The following is a 20,137-nucleotide window of genomic DNA, read 5'->3' as shown; positions in this document are numbered from 1 at the left end:
GTCAGCCGGGAGCAGGGGCGGTGGGAGCATCCCTGGCGCCTGTGCCAATCTGCTGAAAAGCCCACGGTACATCCCCTCCCGGGGAGCACCAGGAGTGGGAAGACGAGTGGGGGTCCCCACCACACCCCCCCGGGGCCGTGTCCGCTAGAGGGAGAGCATGGCAGCTGGTTCCCATCTCCAGCACCGCTCAGCACCCTGGCAGAGCCGTGGGGTGCCCCTGCAGCCCCCAGGAGCCGGGATCCCCCCGCATGCAACCCTCCATCTCCGGCCACGCATGCACTGCCCACCCAAGCCCTCCCACCCCCGTGGCCCCCGGTAGCCCCGTGCTGTGGGGCAGTGGGTGCTGTCCTGCTTGGGCTGCAGAGTGCTGCGCGGGATGCTGAGCTGGGGGTCTGTGGAGGAGGCGGGGGTCTGCTGGAGGGGTCGGGAGGGCCCCCCCCATGCACCCGCCACGTGAGGCTGCAGCTGCTTCCTGGCGAAGGGTATGTGTAATCACTACCAGACCTCGTTGCGCTCCTTGCTAATCAACCCCAGGCTGCTGCGGTTTTCCCTGCAAGACCCCCAGCCCGTTGGCTCGGGGGGCAGAGCTGTGGCAGCTGCTGCAGAAGCCCCCTCCGTACCCCCAGCGCTTGCGAGGTTAAACAGGGAAGTGAGGGGAGCTGGGGGGGGGGCGGGCAGCAGCAAAGCCTGGGAGCAAACAGCACGACCCCCCCTGGAGTCAGACTAACACTGCCCCTGGCACCATACATGGGGTCAAAGCTTTTGTTGAGTTTAAAACCAAATAAACACGTTCCCACCCCTCCCGTGTGGCAGCTCAGGGAAGGACCCCGCTGGGATCAAGGCCATCTTTGGGGCTGAGTCCCATTTAAATACCTGGGGGGGCTCCTGAAGGTTGCACCAGCAGTGACAGTGTTTGCTCATGGTTTGCTGTTAAACACACCTGAATGGAGACATTTACTTAGGATTTCACATTATTAACAGCCACAGCAGGAAAAGGTCGGGGAAAGAAAAAGCCGATGTTATTTCCCCAAGGAAATGCTTGGTGAGAGGATGCTGCCGGAGTTTCCTCCAGCACCTCCATAGCAAAGGGGAATTTTCTCCTTTAAAACACCCAGAGAAAGAAGCGTCCAAAAAAATTGCTGGAGGGAAACCCCCTCGAGGTGACCAGGATGCCAGTTGCTGGGACTGGGATGCCCCGGAGCCAACACCGGGTACCGCTGGCAGCCCAAACTGTGCAGAACCATTCATCACCAGCCCTCGGGGGCGTTCCATGAGAGGATTAATTAAATTTTACACACAGAACTTAGCGCAGGGCTGGGTGTGATCATGCATTATTCATACGTTCAATAACACAGCTGATTTATTAATGAAAAGGTCAGACTCCCTGGAAGTGAAGGCTTGTTGTAAAATTGCTTTGAGCTGGGATGTTTCGGAGAAGCTGCTGGAGCACTGCCGGCATGGGGCTCGGGCTGGGACCGCGACGGCACGGTGAGAGCTGCCCTGTTCCTCACAGCCCATTAATCCCTACGGAAGCACGTTCCCACTCCAGCGCAGGCAGACAGCAGTGGAAATGTATATGCAGGAACCTGGAGGAGTATAGCAGCATCTATAGGGGTGGCTGCCCGGCTGTCTCCTCCCCGCAGCCGCTGCTTCAGCCATGGAGGACCTGGGGAGCCAAAGAGACCCAGAGCTTACACATCAGCATCTCGGTCTTGCAGGGAAAAGGGAGAAAAAGCCACAGGCAGCCAACCCCTCCCTCCAGCGCGGTGCGGGCCGGGAGGGAGCTGGCTGGCGGCAGGGAGAGCAGAGGCAGGAGCCATCTCCAAAAAAAAAAAAAAAAAAAACCAAAAAGGAAGGAAATCCTTATAGCAGGAGCTGTTTCCCCTGGGATTACTCTTGGGGACTAATAGGCCATCTACCCCTCAGCCCCGTATTTAGCTTCGGGCACCCTATTTCTTCTCCTCACCTCTCTTGAGGAGGGCAGCAAACGCGGTGCTTGGGGCTGAGCTGTGACCAGCCTGGCTCTTCCCAGGGTAATACAGGAACCAAGAACGTCTCCAGCGTTTTCACGCCCCCGGTGCTGTCCTGTGTCCCTGACACGGTGCGGTGCTCACACGATGTGCTTGCATGTCATGGCCAAGAGGATGGGTGCCTGCAAACAGCAAAGGGGGCAGACTGTGGGAGTGCAGAGACACCCCCAAAACTGGGTCCGTGGCTCAGGCTCAGCCCTTCCCATCGCTGCTGAAGGCACCAGCTGCCCCCTTTCCCTGCACCCCCTGCACGGTCCGGCAGCAGCTGGGGCCAGCTGTCGGGCTCAGCTCAGCAGCAGTTTCCTTCTGTCTTTGAAGGCAGAGACAAAACCGAGCCCCAGAGCCAGGGAGAGGTCCCGGGGCTCCCAGACACAATGTGCTCCATTGTGCAATGGCGAAGGGAAGGATGAAGAGGAAAAAAGGGGGGAGAAAAACACCCCGGGGGCTCGGGGGGCCGTGCAGGTAGGGACGCAGCCAAGGTGCAAGCCCTAAGCCCTAAGGAGTGGAGAGGGTCAGAGGCGAGCAAGGAAATTGCTGGAACCAGTTTGGGGGGGGACGGGGCTTTTCCAGATGCCTCTGCTCGGTGGGCTGAGGCTGGGAGGAGGCCAGGAGCACTGGGCAGGCATTTGCCACGGATTCCTGCTTGTTTCTGCAGAGCTGAAACCCCCGGACACCCCCGGAGCCTCCGCAGGGGAGAGGTGCTGGGTCCAGTAACCAGCTTTTCCCAGGGCAAACAGGCGCCCCGAGGGCAGGAGGAGAAGCCACTGGTGCCTCCGCTGGGGACGATGGAGTGGAGGCAGCTGGCAGCCGTCCCTGCTGCGATCAGCCCTCACACACTGTCCTCAGAGACGGCCAGCGGAAAAACGAAGGAAAACAAAGCAAGAATTTATCAAACCACATGTAGCGCGGCTGGGGCACATCTCATCCAGCCCTCCCGCTGCCGGCACCGCCGAGGAGGGGAACGCAGCAGGGCACGGGAGCAGAGGTCTGCCAGCCCCTGACATGAGCACAGGGGGTTCGTGCCAGCTCCGGGCAGTGACACATCCCGCTGGGATAACCCGGGTGAGAGCCTGCGGCAGGGACACGGGTGCCCCAGCTGTGGGGACAGCCCCAGCTGGGTGCAGGAGGGGTCGAATCTCAGGCTGGGGTGGCTCAGCAGCTGCACCATCACACTTCTCAGCCTGCTCCTGTCCCCGAGGAGCTGCCAGACTCCCTGTCTGCCTTCACTCTCTCTTCTCGACTTGCAGAGATGCAGTGATGGAGACCTGGTGGCTGCCAGGCTGGACGCAGAGCTCCCCCATGCTCTGCACACCGGTGGCCCGCGCACAGCTCTGCCCATGGCAACACTCACCCCCAGCCCCCCAGAAGTCACCCCACTGCTTCTGGGGGTGCTGGGGGCAGCTCAGCCCCAGCAGATACCTGCCTGCACCAGGCACTTGCCCACAGACAGGAGCGGGTGTTGTTTTCTCCCTGCCAGCAGCCAGAACGCTCGCCGAGATTTCCAAGCATCCGTATTCAGGGCTGTCGGGAAGAAGCCGCTTTGATCATTGCTAATTATTGCTCACGGGCTGACAGCACCCGCATGAGCTCTGCAGCACCCAGCCCACCCCCAACTCTGCCGCATCTGCCCACGGAACCCCCGCAGCCCCTCGCCACCTTGGCCCCTGCCTGTCCCACTCCATGGGGCCGTAGCACCATGCCCAGATTATCCACATCCCAGCGCCCACCCTCTGGGGCAGAGGTGACCAGGGATGTGCCCCAGCACCCAGGGCATGGAGAGAGGGGCACTGCCACCCCAAACCCAGGGGGTTGGTCCTCTCCCTCCAACGCCACCTCCTTCTAAATGCTCTTTTTATTCCCATAAATTGCAAAGGTGCTGCCAGGACCCCAAGTTTCCCCCAAACAACTCAATTCAGCTGAACAGCAAGTGAAAGCAGTGAACGCCCACGCCCTGCTTCTTGCTCCTGTTTATCTCCAAAGCTTTTTTTTTGCCTTTTTTTTTTTTCTTTTATAAAAAAGAAAGCCATGCCTGCCCTTAATCTGGAGGAGTGTTTGCAGCTCGGCAGAAGGCTTGGAGCGCGGTGATGGGAGCCAGGGCAGGGGAGGGCAGGGGCTCGCTGCAGTGACCCCTGGCAGGGCGCAGCTCTGCTCTGGGAGAAGCAATGCCAGGGCAAAGAGGCTTTGAGCACCAGGACAACTTGATTTGTTTGCTAGCGCAGGAAGCCAGGTGGCAGGAGCAGGCAGGAACGCTAATGGGTTTCCCAGGCAGCTGATGTTTCGCTTTTCTTTTTTTTCTTTCTTTTTTTTTTCTTTTTTCTTTTTTTTTTTTTTTCATATTTCAGATGCTTTAGAGAGAAAAACAGCCCGCGCACCATTTGGACAGGGAGCTCAGTGCCATGACCTTCCCAGAGCTGGGGGTACCTGGGAATCTGGAGGGACCCACGAGGCACTGGGGAAGGGCTGAGCGTGCCATGGGATGGCCAGGCTGGGGGGCTCATCACAGGGCTGTGAGGATGCGCCTGGCTGCAGAGGGCACAGCGGGACAGGATCAGGCCCTGCCTTCCCCCCCTGCCCACCAGCTCTGCCACCCCCACCCCAGGACTGGCTGCATTTCACTAACGGGAGTAGATTTGGGAGGCTGTGTATTTTAAGACCATCAGCATCATTTAATAGTGATGATAGACGTGTGGTTTTAAAGGCACCCTGGGACAGGGATATTCACCCTGCTCCGCTCTGATGGTCCCTGCTGAGCCAGGAGGGACCCCCAGCAGCTTGATTCTGTGTGCCAGGACCCCCTCCCTGTTCGCTGCCTGGTGCAGCTCAGACTGCTGGTTATAATTTATTAATCTCTACACAGGTTTATATTTGGCTCCCAGTGTGTCTGCAAATCTGTTTGCGGAGAGGTTTGGGTACCAAGCACGCCTTGGGGGAGGAACCCTCCAAGCTGCAGAGGAGAGGCTTGGGGCTGGGGAAGGGGGTTGGGGACAGGTTTGGGGACAGGCAGAGATGGGACCCTTGGGCTCAGCGCTCTGCAAGAGGGCTCTGAAGCTCCCTGCTTGTAGGAAACATGACATGAGATTTTCCCCATCCAGGAGCCTCAGTCAATGGGCTGGAATGAACCTGTTCCCTCCTGCTGTTTGTTCAGGAGAGCTGGGAGGCTTCGGAGAGGAGCCAAGCGTTCAAAGGGCCTTTGAAAATGTGAATTGAAGGCTCTGAGCAAGGAATTGCTGCATTTTTCGCCTTTTGCTCCTTGGACAGCTGCAGCCAGTGCCTGGCAGCCTTCAGAGCTACCTTGATGCCATGGTGGGGACAGAAGGGGAGAGGCAGCTTGGTCCCGACGGGACACCTTGCTCAGCCACAAAGCACAGAGCAATCACCACCAGCAAATGTCCTGGGGCTTCCCATGCCCCTGTCCCCTCCTAAGATCCAGCAAGGGGCAGAGAGCTGCTGCCACGTCCCAATGGAGCTTCTCCGTCCCGTGGTGGTGAGCACAGGGGCTCTGGGTTTGGACATCCATCACCCTGGGGGGCAGGGGCAGGTCCTGTGCCAGGCTGATGCAGATCAGGGTACAGCAGTCCCACAGATGGGGCTGGGAAGATGTCAGAATCCTGCCGGGTTTGGTCCCGACACCACGTGATAGCCACAAGCAGAACTGAATGATGCCCACGCAGCCGTGGGCAAACATCTGCGTCAAAAGCCTGGGCACAGGCAATAAATCACGGCAGCAGAAGAGCCTGTGACACCTGATGGGACTTGGTGATCTTTGCAGCTGGCAGCTCCCTCGCTGGCCTCCCGAGTGGATTTGCACTTGGCTAATTTTGCGTGAACTGGTCTCCTGGCTCCCCTGCAAAACCCAGAGGCTCTCAAATGTATTTCACTGCGTGCTTGTAACCAGCCTCCGTTAGCCGTGGAGATGTTAGCAGTGTAAAGCACACATCCAGGGACAGGCGAGGGAGCGACGGGATGAGGAAACGCTTCATAGTTTCCAGCTCTGTTCCAAATTAAGCACTTAACCTTTTTAAACACATTTTACAGTGGTTGTAATAAGCTCTGACCCTCTTTGTGCTGAGACATCTTCTCCCGGCCCAGCCCAGGGTACCAGCCACGCTGCGAGGGGGGAGGCACTGGAGCCCGTGGATGGAGATTTCAGAAATCCAGCATCTTGAGCTTGCAGGGAGGGTGATGAGAGCACACACACTGAGACACTGGGTATCCAGAGCCACGTCTGTGGGACTGGGAGCTGTGGAATAGGCTGCAGGGACATTCCTGGGTGTGGGTGCTGGGATGCTTGAGTCCACCCCATAATAACCCGCAGGCCCTGAGAGACCGGGGAGCTATTACATGAGACTCCAGAGCCCCAAAGGCAGCCTGTAATTACAGTGGGATGGGGCAAAGGCTTCCCCAGCCAAATCAGTATTTCCCAGTGCCGGCAGCCGTGCCAAGCCAGCAGTTGGGGTGGGTAAGGGGCAGTTTGGGGTCTGCTTTCCTCCTCTGACCCCCACCGCCACCCCCCCAGGAGACCTGGAAGCCACTGCCGGACCACGATGGGATGGACAAGCGAGGACGGGGGCTGCAGGGCTGCTCTGCCCAGTGCAAAGGCAGGTGGCACTTGGGGGTGGCACTGGGTACACGTAGTGTGCCCAGGACAGGGGACAGAGCAGCAGCAAGGGGGCATGGATGGGGGCCGGCAGCTGGCAACCCCCTTATTTTTGGTGCAGGCATTTTTTTGGAGCCCCATGGCACGGAGCATCTGGGGCTGGGGCATGGGATGCGAGCGAGGGGGGCTGCAGCCGGCCACCGATTCCACGACGCTGGGTATCCCACGGGAGGAAGAGGAGGGGAACGGGCGGAGGGCGAGGATTCCCAGCCGAGGGCTGCCTGTCATCCCCTTTCTCGCCAGGGAGAGCCTGGGCTGAGCCCTTGCAGCTGGCTGCAGGCAAAGGAAGCGTTGAAGCACCTCCCGTGGAAATTGGGTGACCCCGGGAGCCCCGGGAGCATCGGACGGCGCTGACACACGGGAGCCGCGGCGTGAGCATCGCCCCAACAGCCCGCGCCCCACTCAGGGGTTCCAGCAGAGTCCCCCCGGGCTCGCTCAGCAGTCCCGCCGTCTCCAAGTGACCAACTCCCTCCGGATTGCCTCAAATCTCGATTCAAGAATGTTGTTTGGGCTGAAGAATGTATCGCTAAAAAAGAAAAAAAGGGAAAAGGGAGGCCGGGGCGAGAAGGGAGGTGGAGGGAGGGTTCACCCTGCCCTTCCGCACTGACCTTTGTGTTTTCGGGGGGGGGGGGAGGGGGGGCTCCAGCCGCTCAGTGTAGATGTTTGCCAGATGTTGAGCACCTTCCCCCCACCCAGCTGAGCCCATCACCCCTGTTCCCCCCTACCCTGCTGCCTGCACCCCCTAAGGACCCCACCTGCCTGTCTTGCAGCCACCCTCAGAAATCAGGTGGGGGCTTTTAGGTGAGTTTGTTCTCGGCAGAGCCCTTTGAAAAGGAGCAGCACAGCCCTGGTGGGGGCATCCAAGATGATAACGGCTCTGAAAGTCACAGAGCTGCTCCTGCAAGCAGAGGAGAGCCTCAGGCACCCTGCAGACACCAGCACTCCCACTTTGGGGTGCAGCCAGAGGAAGGAGAGGGCTCCGGGCACGGCACAGCGGGATGGAGCCATGCAGAGGTACCTGGAGAAGGGCACTCGCTGCCAGTGCCCACACGAGCAGTTTCTCTGCGTTTCACAAAGGCTGGAAGGAGCCAGGACTAGTGAGGAAGAGGAGATTTAGGTTGCAAACATCCAGAAAGACGGTGCAAACCTGGGAGCCGCGGACCTCCGGGCACTGGCTCCAGAGCCTTTCTGCTCAGGTGTTTGTAGTCTGAGCCTCGTCAGGAAGCCTGATGCAAAGAAGGGGCTCTGGATCACGGCTTCATGGGTCACTCCACCACGCAGGCTCTGCCCCACACATTTCCACACACACCCCTGCCTGAGCAAGGCTGGAGATGCCAAGGGACAAGGTCTCCTTGGCTCCTACTTGGACTCTTGTCACTGGAGTCCCTTAAAAGAGCAGCTGGGACCTTCACCCTTCAGGGATCTGCCTTTAAAGCCAAGGTCTAGGAGGGGACCTGAAGGACTTTACAGGCAGCCAGGGCAGGGCATGGTGAGGTTGCTACACAAGCAGCCCTGTCTTCAAGCACCCTGAGCCCAGCGGGGCTGGTAACCCCCTCCCAGGACAGGGAGGGCCATGGAAATTAAAGAAAATAGCATGAGTGGGAGGACAGAGCAGCCAACAGCTCCAGCAGAGCTGAAACTTCTTGGAAATGTAGAAGAGGCAGAAATAACATTTCCATGAGTAAAAAGGGAAGCTGCTCTAGAAGTAGCCACGCTTATGACAGCCACTGGTTTTGGATGCCCACGGTAGGTTTAATAGTTCGTCCAGGCAGAACGAGCTTTAGCCTTAGCAGGAGCATCAGAGAGTTTTGTTTCTTCGTTATGCTGTGCAGCGTTTGGTCCCCCTGCCAAAAGCATCCTGATAAACCCGTGTCCATCCCCGAAGAAGACAACACTCCCGGCTCCAAGCGCAGGATTTGCAAATTAAAGGCAAACTCGGGCCAGATTCAGTGGTTTCAAATACAAAGCTCAAGAGTATTTGATCAAAACAACTGGAACAAACCCAACCAAAATAGACACTGTTCACATCAGTTTGATTTAGAAAACCAAAGCAAACCAATACAGGCATCTGTCTGGCCCTGATGAGACGCAGACTGTGACCGCTGGAATAACTGCTCCGGATGAGATTATGCAGCGATAGGGACAATTGGCTTCGAGCAAACAGGACGGCATGTTCCCAGCTCCTGTCACCAGTTCAGGGCTTTCTCTGAACCGTCAGCAATAGGGAAGAGGTGTTTATAGGAGGAGACAGTGAAAAAGTTTAATGGAAGTCACTTGGGAGAGAGAGAGGAGCTGGTTTGCACTGAGGTCTTAGCAACACACCAGGCACATGGACCACACCAGAGAGCCCCACTTGCAGCTTGGGAGGTGCCAGACACGTGGAGCATGGGATTTCGAGGTTGGATGGAGAAAAAGAGACATATGTGGTTCTTTAGACAGTAAAGTTTCACTTCCCTGAGATAGTCCGAACCAGCTCATCCCAGGATGAGATTAAACAGAAAGTCCCGGTGGCTGTGGGCAACACACGAACTGAGCTTAAGCACGTTGTTATTTTCTGGTTTAGGCTGGGAAAGGGGGATGTGGCCATGGGGATTGGCACCACGGGAGCCAGCTCATGTGGGGAGGGGTCCTCAGCATCTCCTGGGGGACCCCCAACCCCGGCACCCCCAGCAGGGCCTGACCCCAGCAGGCACTGGGGGACAGCCTCCCCCAAAGGGACCATGTCCTGGGTCATGAATATTTTTAATTTCTGGAGGATGGAGAGGCCACACTCCTTATCTAACCTAGCTGGGGACAATTTGCTTTTCCAGAGAAACATCCAAGCCCTGTGAAAGCCTCCGAGCTGCTGGCCACCAGGACACCTCGAGCTGCCAGAGATGTGACGTTGGTTGACACCATCCAAGCGCCGAGCAGCAGATGTTACTGGCTGCCACTACCCTCCCCACCATTCTCCCCTGGAACGGAGCTCCCTGGCAGTGGGAACAGATCCCTCCAAGCAGGGTCATTCTCAGCATCAGCTCAGAGCCTTGAACCACCTCCCTGCCTGTGGTGAGAGCCCTTCTCCAGCCGCCCCGCGCCACTGCAAGCTGCCGTGGCAATGCTCGATGGGGAAGAAAAGATGCTACCAGCCACATGAGAGACCCCCACCCCACTTTACCAGGGTTTTACCTCCTTTTGGACAGCACTACCCGCCCCCCCCGTCCTCTTTTCCCACTCAAAGGCAAGGCTTTCTCTGAATCCTCTCCTTGCAGATCCCGGCCCCGTGCTGTGGTGCAACGCGCTGCGCTTTCCAGGCACACTCTTCCTTCCCAACTAAACCGCCTTTCTGGCAAAGTCCCCACTGTACAGCGTGTCCCTCGCAACCCCGGCCACCAACCGCCCCGCACATTCCTCCTCCTTACAAACAGGACCTTCAGAGCAGAGCGATAAGGATCTTTGCAAGGCTCCCCAGGGGAAGAGGATGTTTTGGCTGGGAAATTTCAATGAAAAGCAAGGAGAAAGAGAGCCTGGAGGGAGTCTGGCACCTGCTGAGCTTCACTAAGTAATTCCAGGCTCCTAGGAGGACCTGGGCGTGTTGCTGGAGCCGGGCATGGGGATGCCGATGGGCGGTCAGGGCTCCTCCTTTCCTTGTGGGAGGAAATGCTTCGACAGCCCTGGAAGAGCTGTCTCCAAAGTTAAAATGCAGAGAAAGCCAGGATGGGGACCAGGGGGGCCGTGACAGCACCCACTGCTCCCTTGCTTTGCAGGGCCCCCCAGGGCAAGGCTGGCACCGGGAGGCGATGAGCCTTGTGACAGGGAGAGCTGCGAGCTCTCGTGTCTCTGCACAAGCACGGTCACCCTCAGCACACGCACCCCTGCCCCATCCCCTCGCACCCACCCGTGGGGTATGGGGACACCCCTCATCCCAGGCGGGTGGGCACAGCCTGCAGAAATGCCAGCTTGGCATCTCTCTCTCCTGCCAAGCTGAAGACAAATTCCTGCTGTCACAGTGGCCCTTTGGTAGGCAATTTATTTACCTTGGATGCTGAAGCCTTATCGTTCATGGAAATGTTTATCCTAAATATTTAATAGCAGGACTGCATAAACTGAGGCTTCCTGGGGAAGAAGCCCAGGCTGTAGTTCGAGCAAGCACTAATGTCTCTTCTCCTAGTATTGCAAAAGTTAAAAGATAATTTCTTGCTTCTCCCTAAAAATCACATCCTCAGCGCCTCAAAATTAGATATTTTTTAATCTGGCCGGAGGCCTCCTCATCGCTTCCTGATGAGAAACACAGGAGACCTAACAACACCCCTTTTAAAAACAACATCCCTGATTCCACTAACTCGTTAAACAGAAAGAGCCTGAAAAGTGCCAACACTCCTATGAGAAAAGACGGGAGAGAGAGAGAGAGAGAGAGACAGAGAGAGAGAGGGAGGAAAGAAAAAGCAGGTTATTTATAACGCCAGGCAGCATTAGGGTCTCTTCAGTCTCTCCTGCAAACTGGCTGCTGCTGGGAGGTCACTCCCCAAAAAACCTGCTGAGCCCGTGACCTGCAAGCACAATATTTGATCTGGGATCTGGGGCGGGCACCAGCCTTTGCAAATTGGGAGACACACTCACATGCTGCTTGACGCACGGGAGATCCCAGAGAAGAGCAGCGAGGCTTTGGAAAGGAGGCTTTTAGCTTGGTAAGTCCGTCTCTATATTTATTATGATTTTTTTTTTTTTTTTTTTTAAGCCTGATTTCCATACCCCTGCCTCGGCGGGCGGGCGGCTGCCACGCAAAGCACATGCCAGCGACACGGGTGGCACAGCTTGAAAGCCAGCGCTCCCAAGCCACGGCAGTGGGGAAGCCCTCTCCTGCGACCCACAGCTCTCGCCCCTCTGGCAGCTCCTTGCCCCCTGGGCTGGGAGCTGGACACCTACAACCATCGACACCCAGGTGCAGGCAGTGCTGCCTCCCTGCCCATCCCAGCTCTGCCCGTCCCGTCTGACGGGATGCAGGGAAGCCGGTTTCATGCCTGGCACAGCAGCAATGGGCCAAGCCCATGGATGGCCACAGACCATCCCCTTTGGAGAAGTCCCTTTCTCCAAAACCTGCTCCCTCCTGGAGTGAGGGGCTGGCCCCACTATCCCAGCAGCCTCTGGCACGGGAGCATGGGTACCAGGAGATGACACGGATCTCGTGGCCGGCACGCTCAGCTCAGATCCCACCCCAAAATCAGGGCTGAAGCCCACCGGGGAGGGGACAAGCAACCTTCAAAAGAAGCGGTGGGCAGCGGTGTCTCCTGAGGACAGACTCTGGGGTTACCAGTACACTGAAGGGGACCACTAGGAAAAGTGGAGGGACCCCACGGGTCGGTCCTGCCCTGCAGAGAGGGCCCCCCTGGGAGGGGGCTGCCAAGCAGCTCTGCACGGGTGGAGAAGCCCCTGCGCAGAGCAGGGCGGCTCTGGTATTTCAGCAGGCAGAGAGCCCTTGAGCAGAATGGAGGAGGAGAAGAAACTCCTCTGTGACTGCCAAGCTCCCCCATTGCACACAGCATCCCAGAGGACCACATCTGATCTGCCCTCGGCCACACGAGCGCACGGAGGGGGAAGGAGGGAGAGCAGGGGAAAGCCAGGGAGCCATGCCTGCCCGCCGCCACCTCAATCCCTCTTTTCTTCCAAGCACGAGCAGCCTGCCAGTTTGCCTCGGTGGCAGGGCGGCCGCCGGCTGGGAGCAGACTGTGCCCTCTTTGTCTGCCAGGCGAGACATCCCCTCCTCGCTGTGGGGTGGGGACGTGGTGGGGTTCCATTGGGACACCCCACGGCCACCCCCTGGCACGGTGAGGAGGGACAGTGGCCCATGCCCGAGCATCACCCGCAGCACGGCTGCCGGCGCGGAGCTGGCAGGGATGCACCAGCAGCTCCGCGCTCCCAGACACGCGTACAGGAGCCAGCAGGCAGGAGCGACTCCTCTCCCCCTCCGAACAGCCCGCGTATTTCCTGGAGGCATTTCAAGCTGCTCTGTGTGCTCATTTCGCCCCGAGATGAGGCGTCAGGATGAACTGCCCGGGCTGGAGTCCTCCAGCGCCAGCGCCGCGGTGTGCCGGCACGCTGCCCTGGGCATGGCATGGGGCAGCGGTGAAGTCCACGTCAAGCCAAGGGGCTCGGGGACAGGCCTGCCTTGCTCCGAGCCCTCAGCCCTGCTCTCCTCCTGGCTGTCAGCCCTCGGCAGGCTGGATTTCATAAGCAGGGTCCAAGCACCAGGTGACAGCTCCCTCTCTCCCTGGTCACACTGGCCTCGAGGGGCCGGTGGATGCTGCCGCTTTTCACGTCGGGGCTGAGCTCAGGGAAATCGAAGCTTGAAAGTGATTTCATTTAAAAAAATAAGCCAGAATGTGTTTACCAGGATTTACATCAGTCCTAAGCAGCATGAGCATCCTGCGTTTCTGTGGGGGAAGGGAGAGCTGGATGAAACCCACAGCGTATCATGTAGCCAGCGAGTGTAGCATAAATATAGCTCCATTGAAACATGCCTTGAGCTCCATCAACCTGTTCCCACAGCCATGGCTCCCTGCTTGGCCAGAGAGTGTCCGTGTCCCTTCTCCTCCCTCCGTGCAGGGCCGGCGCAGGCACATCCCAGGCACCCTGGAGCAGAGCTGCGTGCCCTGACACAAATTCAGACCATGCATCCCATATCTCCATCCTCTACACAGTTGTAAGAGAAATACCCATAAGTAAAGATTTTGCAAGCAGATATCCGCTGGGATGGAGGTTTCTAGCAGGCCTGAGGTGGAAAGGGGACTGACCAGCTACCTGCAGGCAGGGGACATGTGTTCAGCCACAATTTTTCGGGTAGGATTCACCCAGGTCCCCTGGTTCTCCAGCTCTGCTGCCAAGTGCCACCAACCCCACGCAGGGCTGCTGCCACATCCACCCCCACCGGCTGCCCAGGCCACGGGGTGCAGCTCGCCTGCCTCCAGCTCTTCCATCAGGCCTGACTCTGCTGATGGTTTCCTCCCCATTTCTCCCCCACCCAGGTCCCTCCAGCATCGGCACCATGCGTTGGGCCACCGTCCTGATCATCGCTGGGCTCTGCGGAGCCTCGCTGGGCCAGTACAATGAAGAAGAAGACATGGCTTGGTTACAATACTACATACGGCAGTCCCGTATGTCCTCCTACAACTACATGCCCTACTACGAGGATGACAACACCCCTTACGTGTACTCTTACCTCCCAGCCCCAGACACAGAGGCAGAGCCCGGCCCTGAACCTCAGCAAGCCCTTTCCTGGCAGTGTCCCCAGGAGTGTGATTGCCCCCCTAACTTCTCATCAGCCATGTACTGTGACACCCGTAACCTGAGGTACCTGCCCTTCGTGCCTTCCCGCATGAAATACGTCTACTTCCAGAACAACCAGATCACCGCCATCCAAGAGGGAGCTTTCGACAACGCCACGGAGCTGGAATGGCTCGCGCTGCACAACAACCAGATCAACAGTGAGAAGATGGGCAAGAGGGTCTTTGCCAAACTCAAAAACCTGGAGAGGTTGTACATGAACAACAACAACCTAACCAAGATGCCCAGCCCCTTGCCCCGCTCCCTGAGAGAGCTCCACTTGTCTTACAACCAGATCTCCAGGGTCCCCTCCAACGCTCTGGAGGGTCTGGAGAACCTCACAGCCTTGTACCTCAGCCACAACTACATTTTTGAGATGGGAGCATCCCTCAAAGGACTCAAGTCCTTGATCCTTGCTGATCTGAGCTACAACCACCTCAGGAAAGTCCCCGATGGGCTCCCAATGGCTTTGGAACAGCTCTACCTAGAGTACAACTACATCAACACCATCCCTGATGACTATTTCAAGGTCTCTCCCAAGCTGCTCTATGTACGGATGTCCCACAACAGCCTAACGAATCAAGGTCTCTCTACCAACACTTTCAACAGCAGCAGCATCCTCGAGCTGGACCTCTCTTACAACAGGCTCCAGAAGATCCCCCGGGTCAGCACCAACCTCGAGAACCTCTACCTTCAAGGGAACCAAATCAACGGTGAGTAGGAACTCATCAACCAAAGCGCGGTGGTGCAGGGGATGGTGGTGCAACAGAGGGATGGGGAGACGAGGATGCAGAACCTCCTGTGGGAGGCTACCCGGGGTAGTGGTTTGAGTAGGAAGCTGGAATTTGGCAGCTTCTAGGTGGCCCTCAGCAAGGCAGGAATGGGGCCTGTTGTGTCCCAGCACAGCTGGAGCTCAGAAGCTCCCAGCCCTGAACGCTCCCGTGTGACCCACAGAGCCATCACACTGGTTTTACTGAGCATTTATCCAAAGCCTGAGCATCTTCTGGTTAGAGATGCCAGAAATCAGCTGTGGGTAGAAGCACAACCTGGGAAGGGGACTACAGCCATAGCCCAGCATTGCACACAGGCTGAGGGGTCACCAGTAGAGAGACAGAGGTGGGGGGTCCCCACAACCACAGTCATTGCACGTGGGAACACGCATCACCCCAGCCAGCACTAATGCAGGGGACAGGGATGTACCCCGTGATACCCAGTGGTCTGCAGCGCTCAGTACCAGTGCAGCCCCCTTTGCCCACCTCCCACCCCACCTTGCAGGGCACCAGCACAGCCCAGGCACAGTCCATGGCCCCAAAGCCCCCCCCAGGGTCACGGTCTGCAGCCGAGGGGTGCATCCTTGCCAGGGCTGGGACAGACGGGAGCTCTTAGTTATTGAAGCCATCAATGCAGCATCTTCTGCCAGGACTAAAATTCACTCCACACAAATAAATAAAAGGAACAGATTGTTCTGGGGCTGCTATTTATAAAAATAAACTAGGGGGAAAAAAAAACCCAAGCATTCTCCTGGAAAAATCCAGGCTTGCTCCTCTCACCTGCCAGGCCCTGAGGGCAGGACCCTCCCGGAGCGGTGCTGGAGCCCCTGAGCAAGCCTGGGATGGGGACAGGGATGCATCCGTGCAGCCATCCGCTGTTGCATAGGAAACACGCAACCCCGCACCCGGGAACCAACTGAAACACAAAAACAAGAACAGATTCCCAACTGTTTGCTTTCAACATTTGTAGCTGTTAACGTCTGCCCACAAATGCCACGAAACCTCCGCAGAGCTGCGCAGGCTTTACAACAGCTTTTCCTCCAGCTGCGGTTTTTGCCTCTGACCTTTAAAGCATCCCCAGAAACAAGGGGGCTGCGGGTCCAGGGGTGCAGCACCAGCCTCGGGGGGGGGGGGGGGGGCACATCCCACCCCATGGGGCATCAGCACTGGGGTCGTGCCCCACCAGCCACACAAGAGGCCCCCACTTGCCTCCCCACACACCACAGGGCTTGCAGCCCCCCCCCCCCCCCCAGCCCCAGCCTGGGGGCACAGGGGTCCCCCAGCACCCAGCTGAGCTCCCCAGCAGCAGCCTGGCCTGGAGCTTTGCTGCCCTCTAGTCCCAAATCCTGCACAGAATTTTTGGAGTTTGCTCCATCTCCTCCCTTCCAAACTGGACCCGAGTTTCCCTGCCTGGCACTGACAGCAGCCTGTGGCAGTTGAACAGGGAGGGGGTGTCTGCAGGCGTGGGATGGGGACAGGGACAGGGATGGGGATGGGGATGTCCGCCCTCCTGGACACGCTGCCTGGGTGGTCCTGTGGTAGCTGGGGAGAGCTGGGGCTGAAGGCTGTGGTGTACGAAGCCTCACAAAAGAGGCTGCAAAGGCAATTCCTGATAAAAAGCGGTGTTTTCCCTGTCTCCACCCGGCGTTTTCCCTACAAACATCCCAGCCAGGCTGGGCAAAGGCAGCCGAGTGTGGGCACCAGCACTGCTTCCAAACCCTTGAGCAGGCACAAACTCACGGGCTGCCTCCGAATATGGCAAGGAGCATCAGTTACCCTTTTATCTTGAGAGGGGGGGGTGTCAAGACCAAATTTGCGGGAATAATTGGTAATTTGGGGGTGCTTTCCTTTTTTTCCTGCCTACCTTAACATAAACCAGCTCTTGGAGGTCGGTACCCACAAACCCATCCCCAGAGCAGCCCCACTTGACATTTCTCACATCACTCCCCAAGATCAGTCACATCATGAAGGTCAGAGCTGGGGCTCAGCTCTCTGTCTCCTCTCCCCCCGCAGAGTTCTCCATCAGCAGCTTCTGCACCGTGGTGGACGTCATGAACTACTCCAGGCTCCAGGTCTTGCGGCTCGACGGGAACGAGATCAAGCGAAACGCGGTGCCCCCCGATGCCCCGCTATGCCTGCGGCGTGCCACCATCATTGAGATCTAGCCTGGCCCCCCCCGGCCCCCACCCCATCCTCTGGACTTGGCTCCCCCATTCCTGGGGAGACACTCATGCCCATTTTAATGCAGCTTGACAGTTTGATTTGGCTTCCGCAATAGTGCAGTAAGGGTACTCCAGCGGCAGCCCACGTGGGTGGGCAGGAGCCATTCTTCCCCCAATGCTCCTTCTTCCCAGCTCTCCGGCCACGCAGGGTGGGACAGTCCTGGTACCATTCCCCCTCTTACCCCACCACAGCCACCCCCCAAAGTGCTGCATCCCCATTCATCCTTTCCCCAGGTTTGGGGAGGGATGCAGCAGGGATGGGGGAGAGCTCATCCTGCCTCCCAAACGTGGCACTGAGCACCTGAGCCCAGCAGGGAGGGGTTCAGGTGTGGGTCCCACACCTGAAGAACCAGCAGATCCAAACCCACCCACCCTGGGCCAGGTTCCAGCATTCACTGGGAGGGACACCCAGGAGGCTGGAAGCTGCATCAGTAAAGGGTTAAAGATGCTCTGGCTGCCAGCATCCTTCAGTCTAGGATGGGGAAGAGCGAGCACATCCACACTTGCCCCTCGGTTTTTTCCCCCCTTCCATCAGCCTCCTGCGCCAGAGAGAAAGGAGAGAAACCTTTCCTGCTGCTGCCAAGTGGCTGTCAGCTGCTGAGGTTAGAGACAAACACCCTGAGAAACAGCCTGTCTGGGGCCACGGCCGAGGTGGGTCTCACATTTTCCTCCTGGACCACTGGTTCGGGGCAGCGCTGGGATGGAGGGATGGGGCAGTTCCCAGTGCTGCCACCCCCAGCTGCCTGGGGACCCCCGCACACCCGGCTCCATCCCACCCCCCAGCCTGGCCTCAAGCTCCCTCCCTGCCCAGGCAACCAGGGTCTTCCAATTGGAAAAAAAAATAATAATATCAGTGTGACCTGTGCATCTGCAGCGCATTTGAATTTGCCAAAAGCCAAAACCACCCAGCTTGGTTCCTTGGACAGTTTAGTTTGAGAACCAAAAGGGGCAGCTGAGCTTTGGAGATGACCTGCGAAGCTGAAGAGGTCATCCAGACCCTCCGCATTTCCACTGCATGCCAACACTATAGCAACAAAAACCCAAAAAAACCTGTACTCTCACTGACGCATGAACTGTAGATATCGTACCAACGAATAAAGCCCTTTCTGTAACTGCACGAAACGTGTCTGAGGAATCCCAAACGCAGAGACCAGGGTCCCAGCATCTGGGTGCTCGGAGCCGTAACCTCCCCTCTCGCACACCAGATCTTTCTGCAGACATAATCCGGGCTGGATTTGCCGTCTAGTGGTTGTACCAGACACGACATGTGTGTACACCGCCTTCCAATGCTCCAGCATATCCCAGATGGGGTCCTGGACGTTTATAGAAGGAAAAAATGCACATGGAAAAGCAGCATCAGTTGAGAGGGAAGGGATGGCGGTGCCACTGGCACAGTACTCCCAGTTGTTATTTTCCGGATGCTTTCATATTCTCCAGCCTTCAGCCCTGCTTATTTTTAACAGCTAAGCTGGAGGATGCTTAAAAAGAGATATATTTCACATAAGCAGGATTTTGATAGCTCTGGAGTTGCACAGAAAGTGCCACTTCCCCGCCTGCGGGCCCCTGCGTGCACCGGGGGCTCGCCTGGTGCGGGGCTGGGGGCAGAGGCTGCAGGCACTCGGGGGGGGAGGGGGCAGGAGCTGGGCTCCCCCAAACAGCCCCCCCAGCTCCACCCAAGGCTCAGGAGGCAAGAAGACCCCGCTCAGGCCACCCCCTTACTCATCCTCTCCTGCATCCCAGGGATGCACACATCCTCATCACAGCCTCCCACAGCCAAACCCCATTCCCAGCAGAGATGCAACCCCCCGGCAGCGGGCTGGGGGACCCCCAGCTGAGGGGATCCCACTGCCCACCCAGCTGGCTGATGACTCCAGGGCTGTCACTAGATATCAGCATCCACACCCCCTCCCGAACCAACACCCGGCTTGGGGGGTCCACAGGGGTCTGTGCCCCATGACCACAGTGGGGGGGCTTTAGGGTCTGGCAGCAACCAAGCAAAACCCCGGGGAAGCTGCCACTCAACGCTGCTTCCAGCAGCTGCTTTATCCACACAGGGCGATCAGGATTGCTGATGTACACCAGCTGGGGCACTGGCTCTGCATCTGGCAGGGGTAAAGGTGAGGGGGTAGAGGGCCATTGAAACTCGCTACCCTCCTTTTCCCTCTCCTCCCCAAAAAAGGGGGGGGTGAGGAGACCCTATAGGGCCTGGTTGAGGCTACGAGTGCCCAGTCACTGCCTTGTTGTTGTGGGGATAGCAGGGATGGGGGCTTGCACCCCCTCCTCATTCTCCTCCTCCTCCTGTTGCTGGCAGGAGGTGCAGGGTCCAGTGTGCCCCAGCAGCCTGTATCGCACGATGAGGAAGAGGAGGAGGAGGAGACAAAGACACCCCACTGCTCCTGCCAGACCTTCTTTCCCCCACCATCACCCCACGTCTGCAGGGGGGCTCAGGCCACGGGCATTGGATCGGGACACCCACCTTGGGGCTGTCCCTGCATGACACCCTAAAAACCAGCAGCTCCCACAGCGTGCCCCATGGGGACAGGCAGGATTCCTCTGGAGCTCCCCTGGAAACCCCCAAACTCTGTCTCCACTTCTCTCCAGCCTCTTCCCCCAGATTCTTTTCCCCTCCTCCTTTTTTTTTTTTTTTTAATTTTTATTTTCCCATTGCAGCATCCCTCAGCGCAAACGCTTCCCAGCCTGTTTGCAAACATCCCTTTAGGAGAATGTTTCCCCAGGAAGTGCGGGATTTATGTTTAAAAACAACCACTCCAAATATTTTCCTTCGGAGAAGTACACAGGAAAGCGGGGAGGCTGCGGGCAATGGGTTTGACCCAACGCTGCCCCAAACGTGGCTGGAGGAGCCCGGGGTGGGTAAGAGCCACCACCCAGTGCAGGGACGTGAGCCACGGGCACGACATCGTCTCTGGGCTTCAAATCCAGCGTGCAACCGTTTGCAGAGCTGATGCAAGTCACGGCCGAGGGAAGTGTAACCCGGTGTCACGTCCTTCAGCGCTTCCCTTTGCTCAATTCTTCTCAGGCTCAACCTAAAACCTTTAACTGAGCGGAGGAGTTGTGAGGACAAAAGGATCGGTGGCCAGGTCACGGCTCCCACTGCCACGCCTGGCCATCTGCAGACGTGCTTACGATGTGACGAGCAAT

At 57.9% G+C, this 20,137-nt stretch overlaps 1 protein-coding gene and 1 long non-coding RNA gene across 2 annotated transcripts; one reads left to right on the top strand and one right to left on the bottom strand.

The window, feature by feature from the left end:
• Positions 1-1,315: 1,315 nt before the first annotated feature.
• LOC129785786 (uncharacterized) lies at positions 1,316-7,346 on the bottom strand. Its single transcript, XR_008750021.1, has 2 exons — positions 1,920-7,346; positions 1,316-1,666 (listed from the first exon to the last, which is right to left on the bottom strand). It is a non-coding gene; the product is annotated as an uncharacterized LOC129785786 (long non-coding RNA).
• A 128-nt stretch (positions 7,347-7,474) lies between these two features.
• Positions 7,475-18,374, top strand: FMOD (fibromodulin). Its single transcript, XM_013296894.3, has 3 exons — positions 7,475-11,354; positions 13,689-14,699; positions 16,770-18,374. Exons 2-3 carry the CDS (start codon positions 13,709-13,711, stop codon positions 16,919-16,921), a joined length of 1,143 nt encoding a protein of 380 aa, XP_013152348.1. The 5' UTR covers positions 7,475-11,354; positions 13,689-13,708; the 3' UTR covers positions 16,922-18,374.
• The last annotated feature ends 1,763 nt before the right edge of the window (positions 18,375-20,137 follow it).

Source organism: Falco peregrinus, chromosome 16, assembly GCF_023634155.1.
Source record: "Falco peregrinus isolate bFalPer1 chromosome 16, bFalPer1.pri, whole genome shotgun sequence".
Taxonomy (NCBI): domain Eukaryota; kingdom Metazoa; phylum Chordata; class Aves; order Falconiformes; family Falconidae; genus Falco; species Falco peregrinus.
Note: the sequence above shows the minus strand (reverse complement) of the source record. Positions and strands in the feature narration are given on the sequence as shown.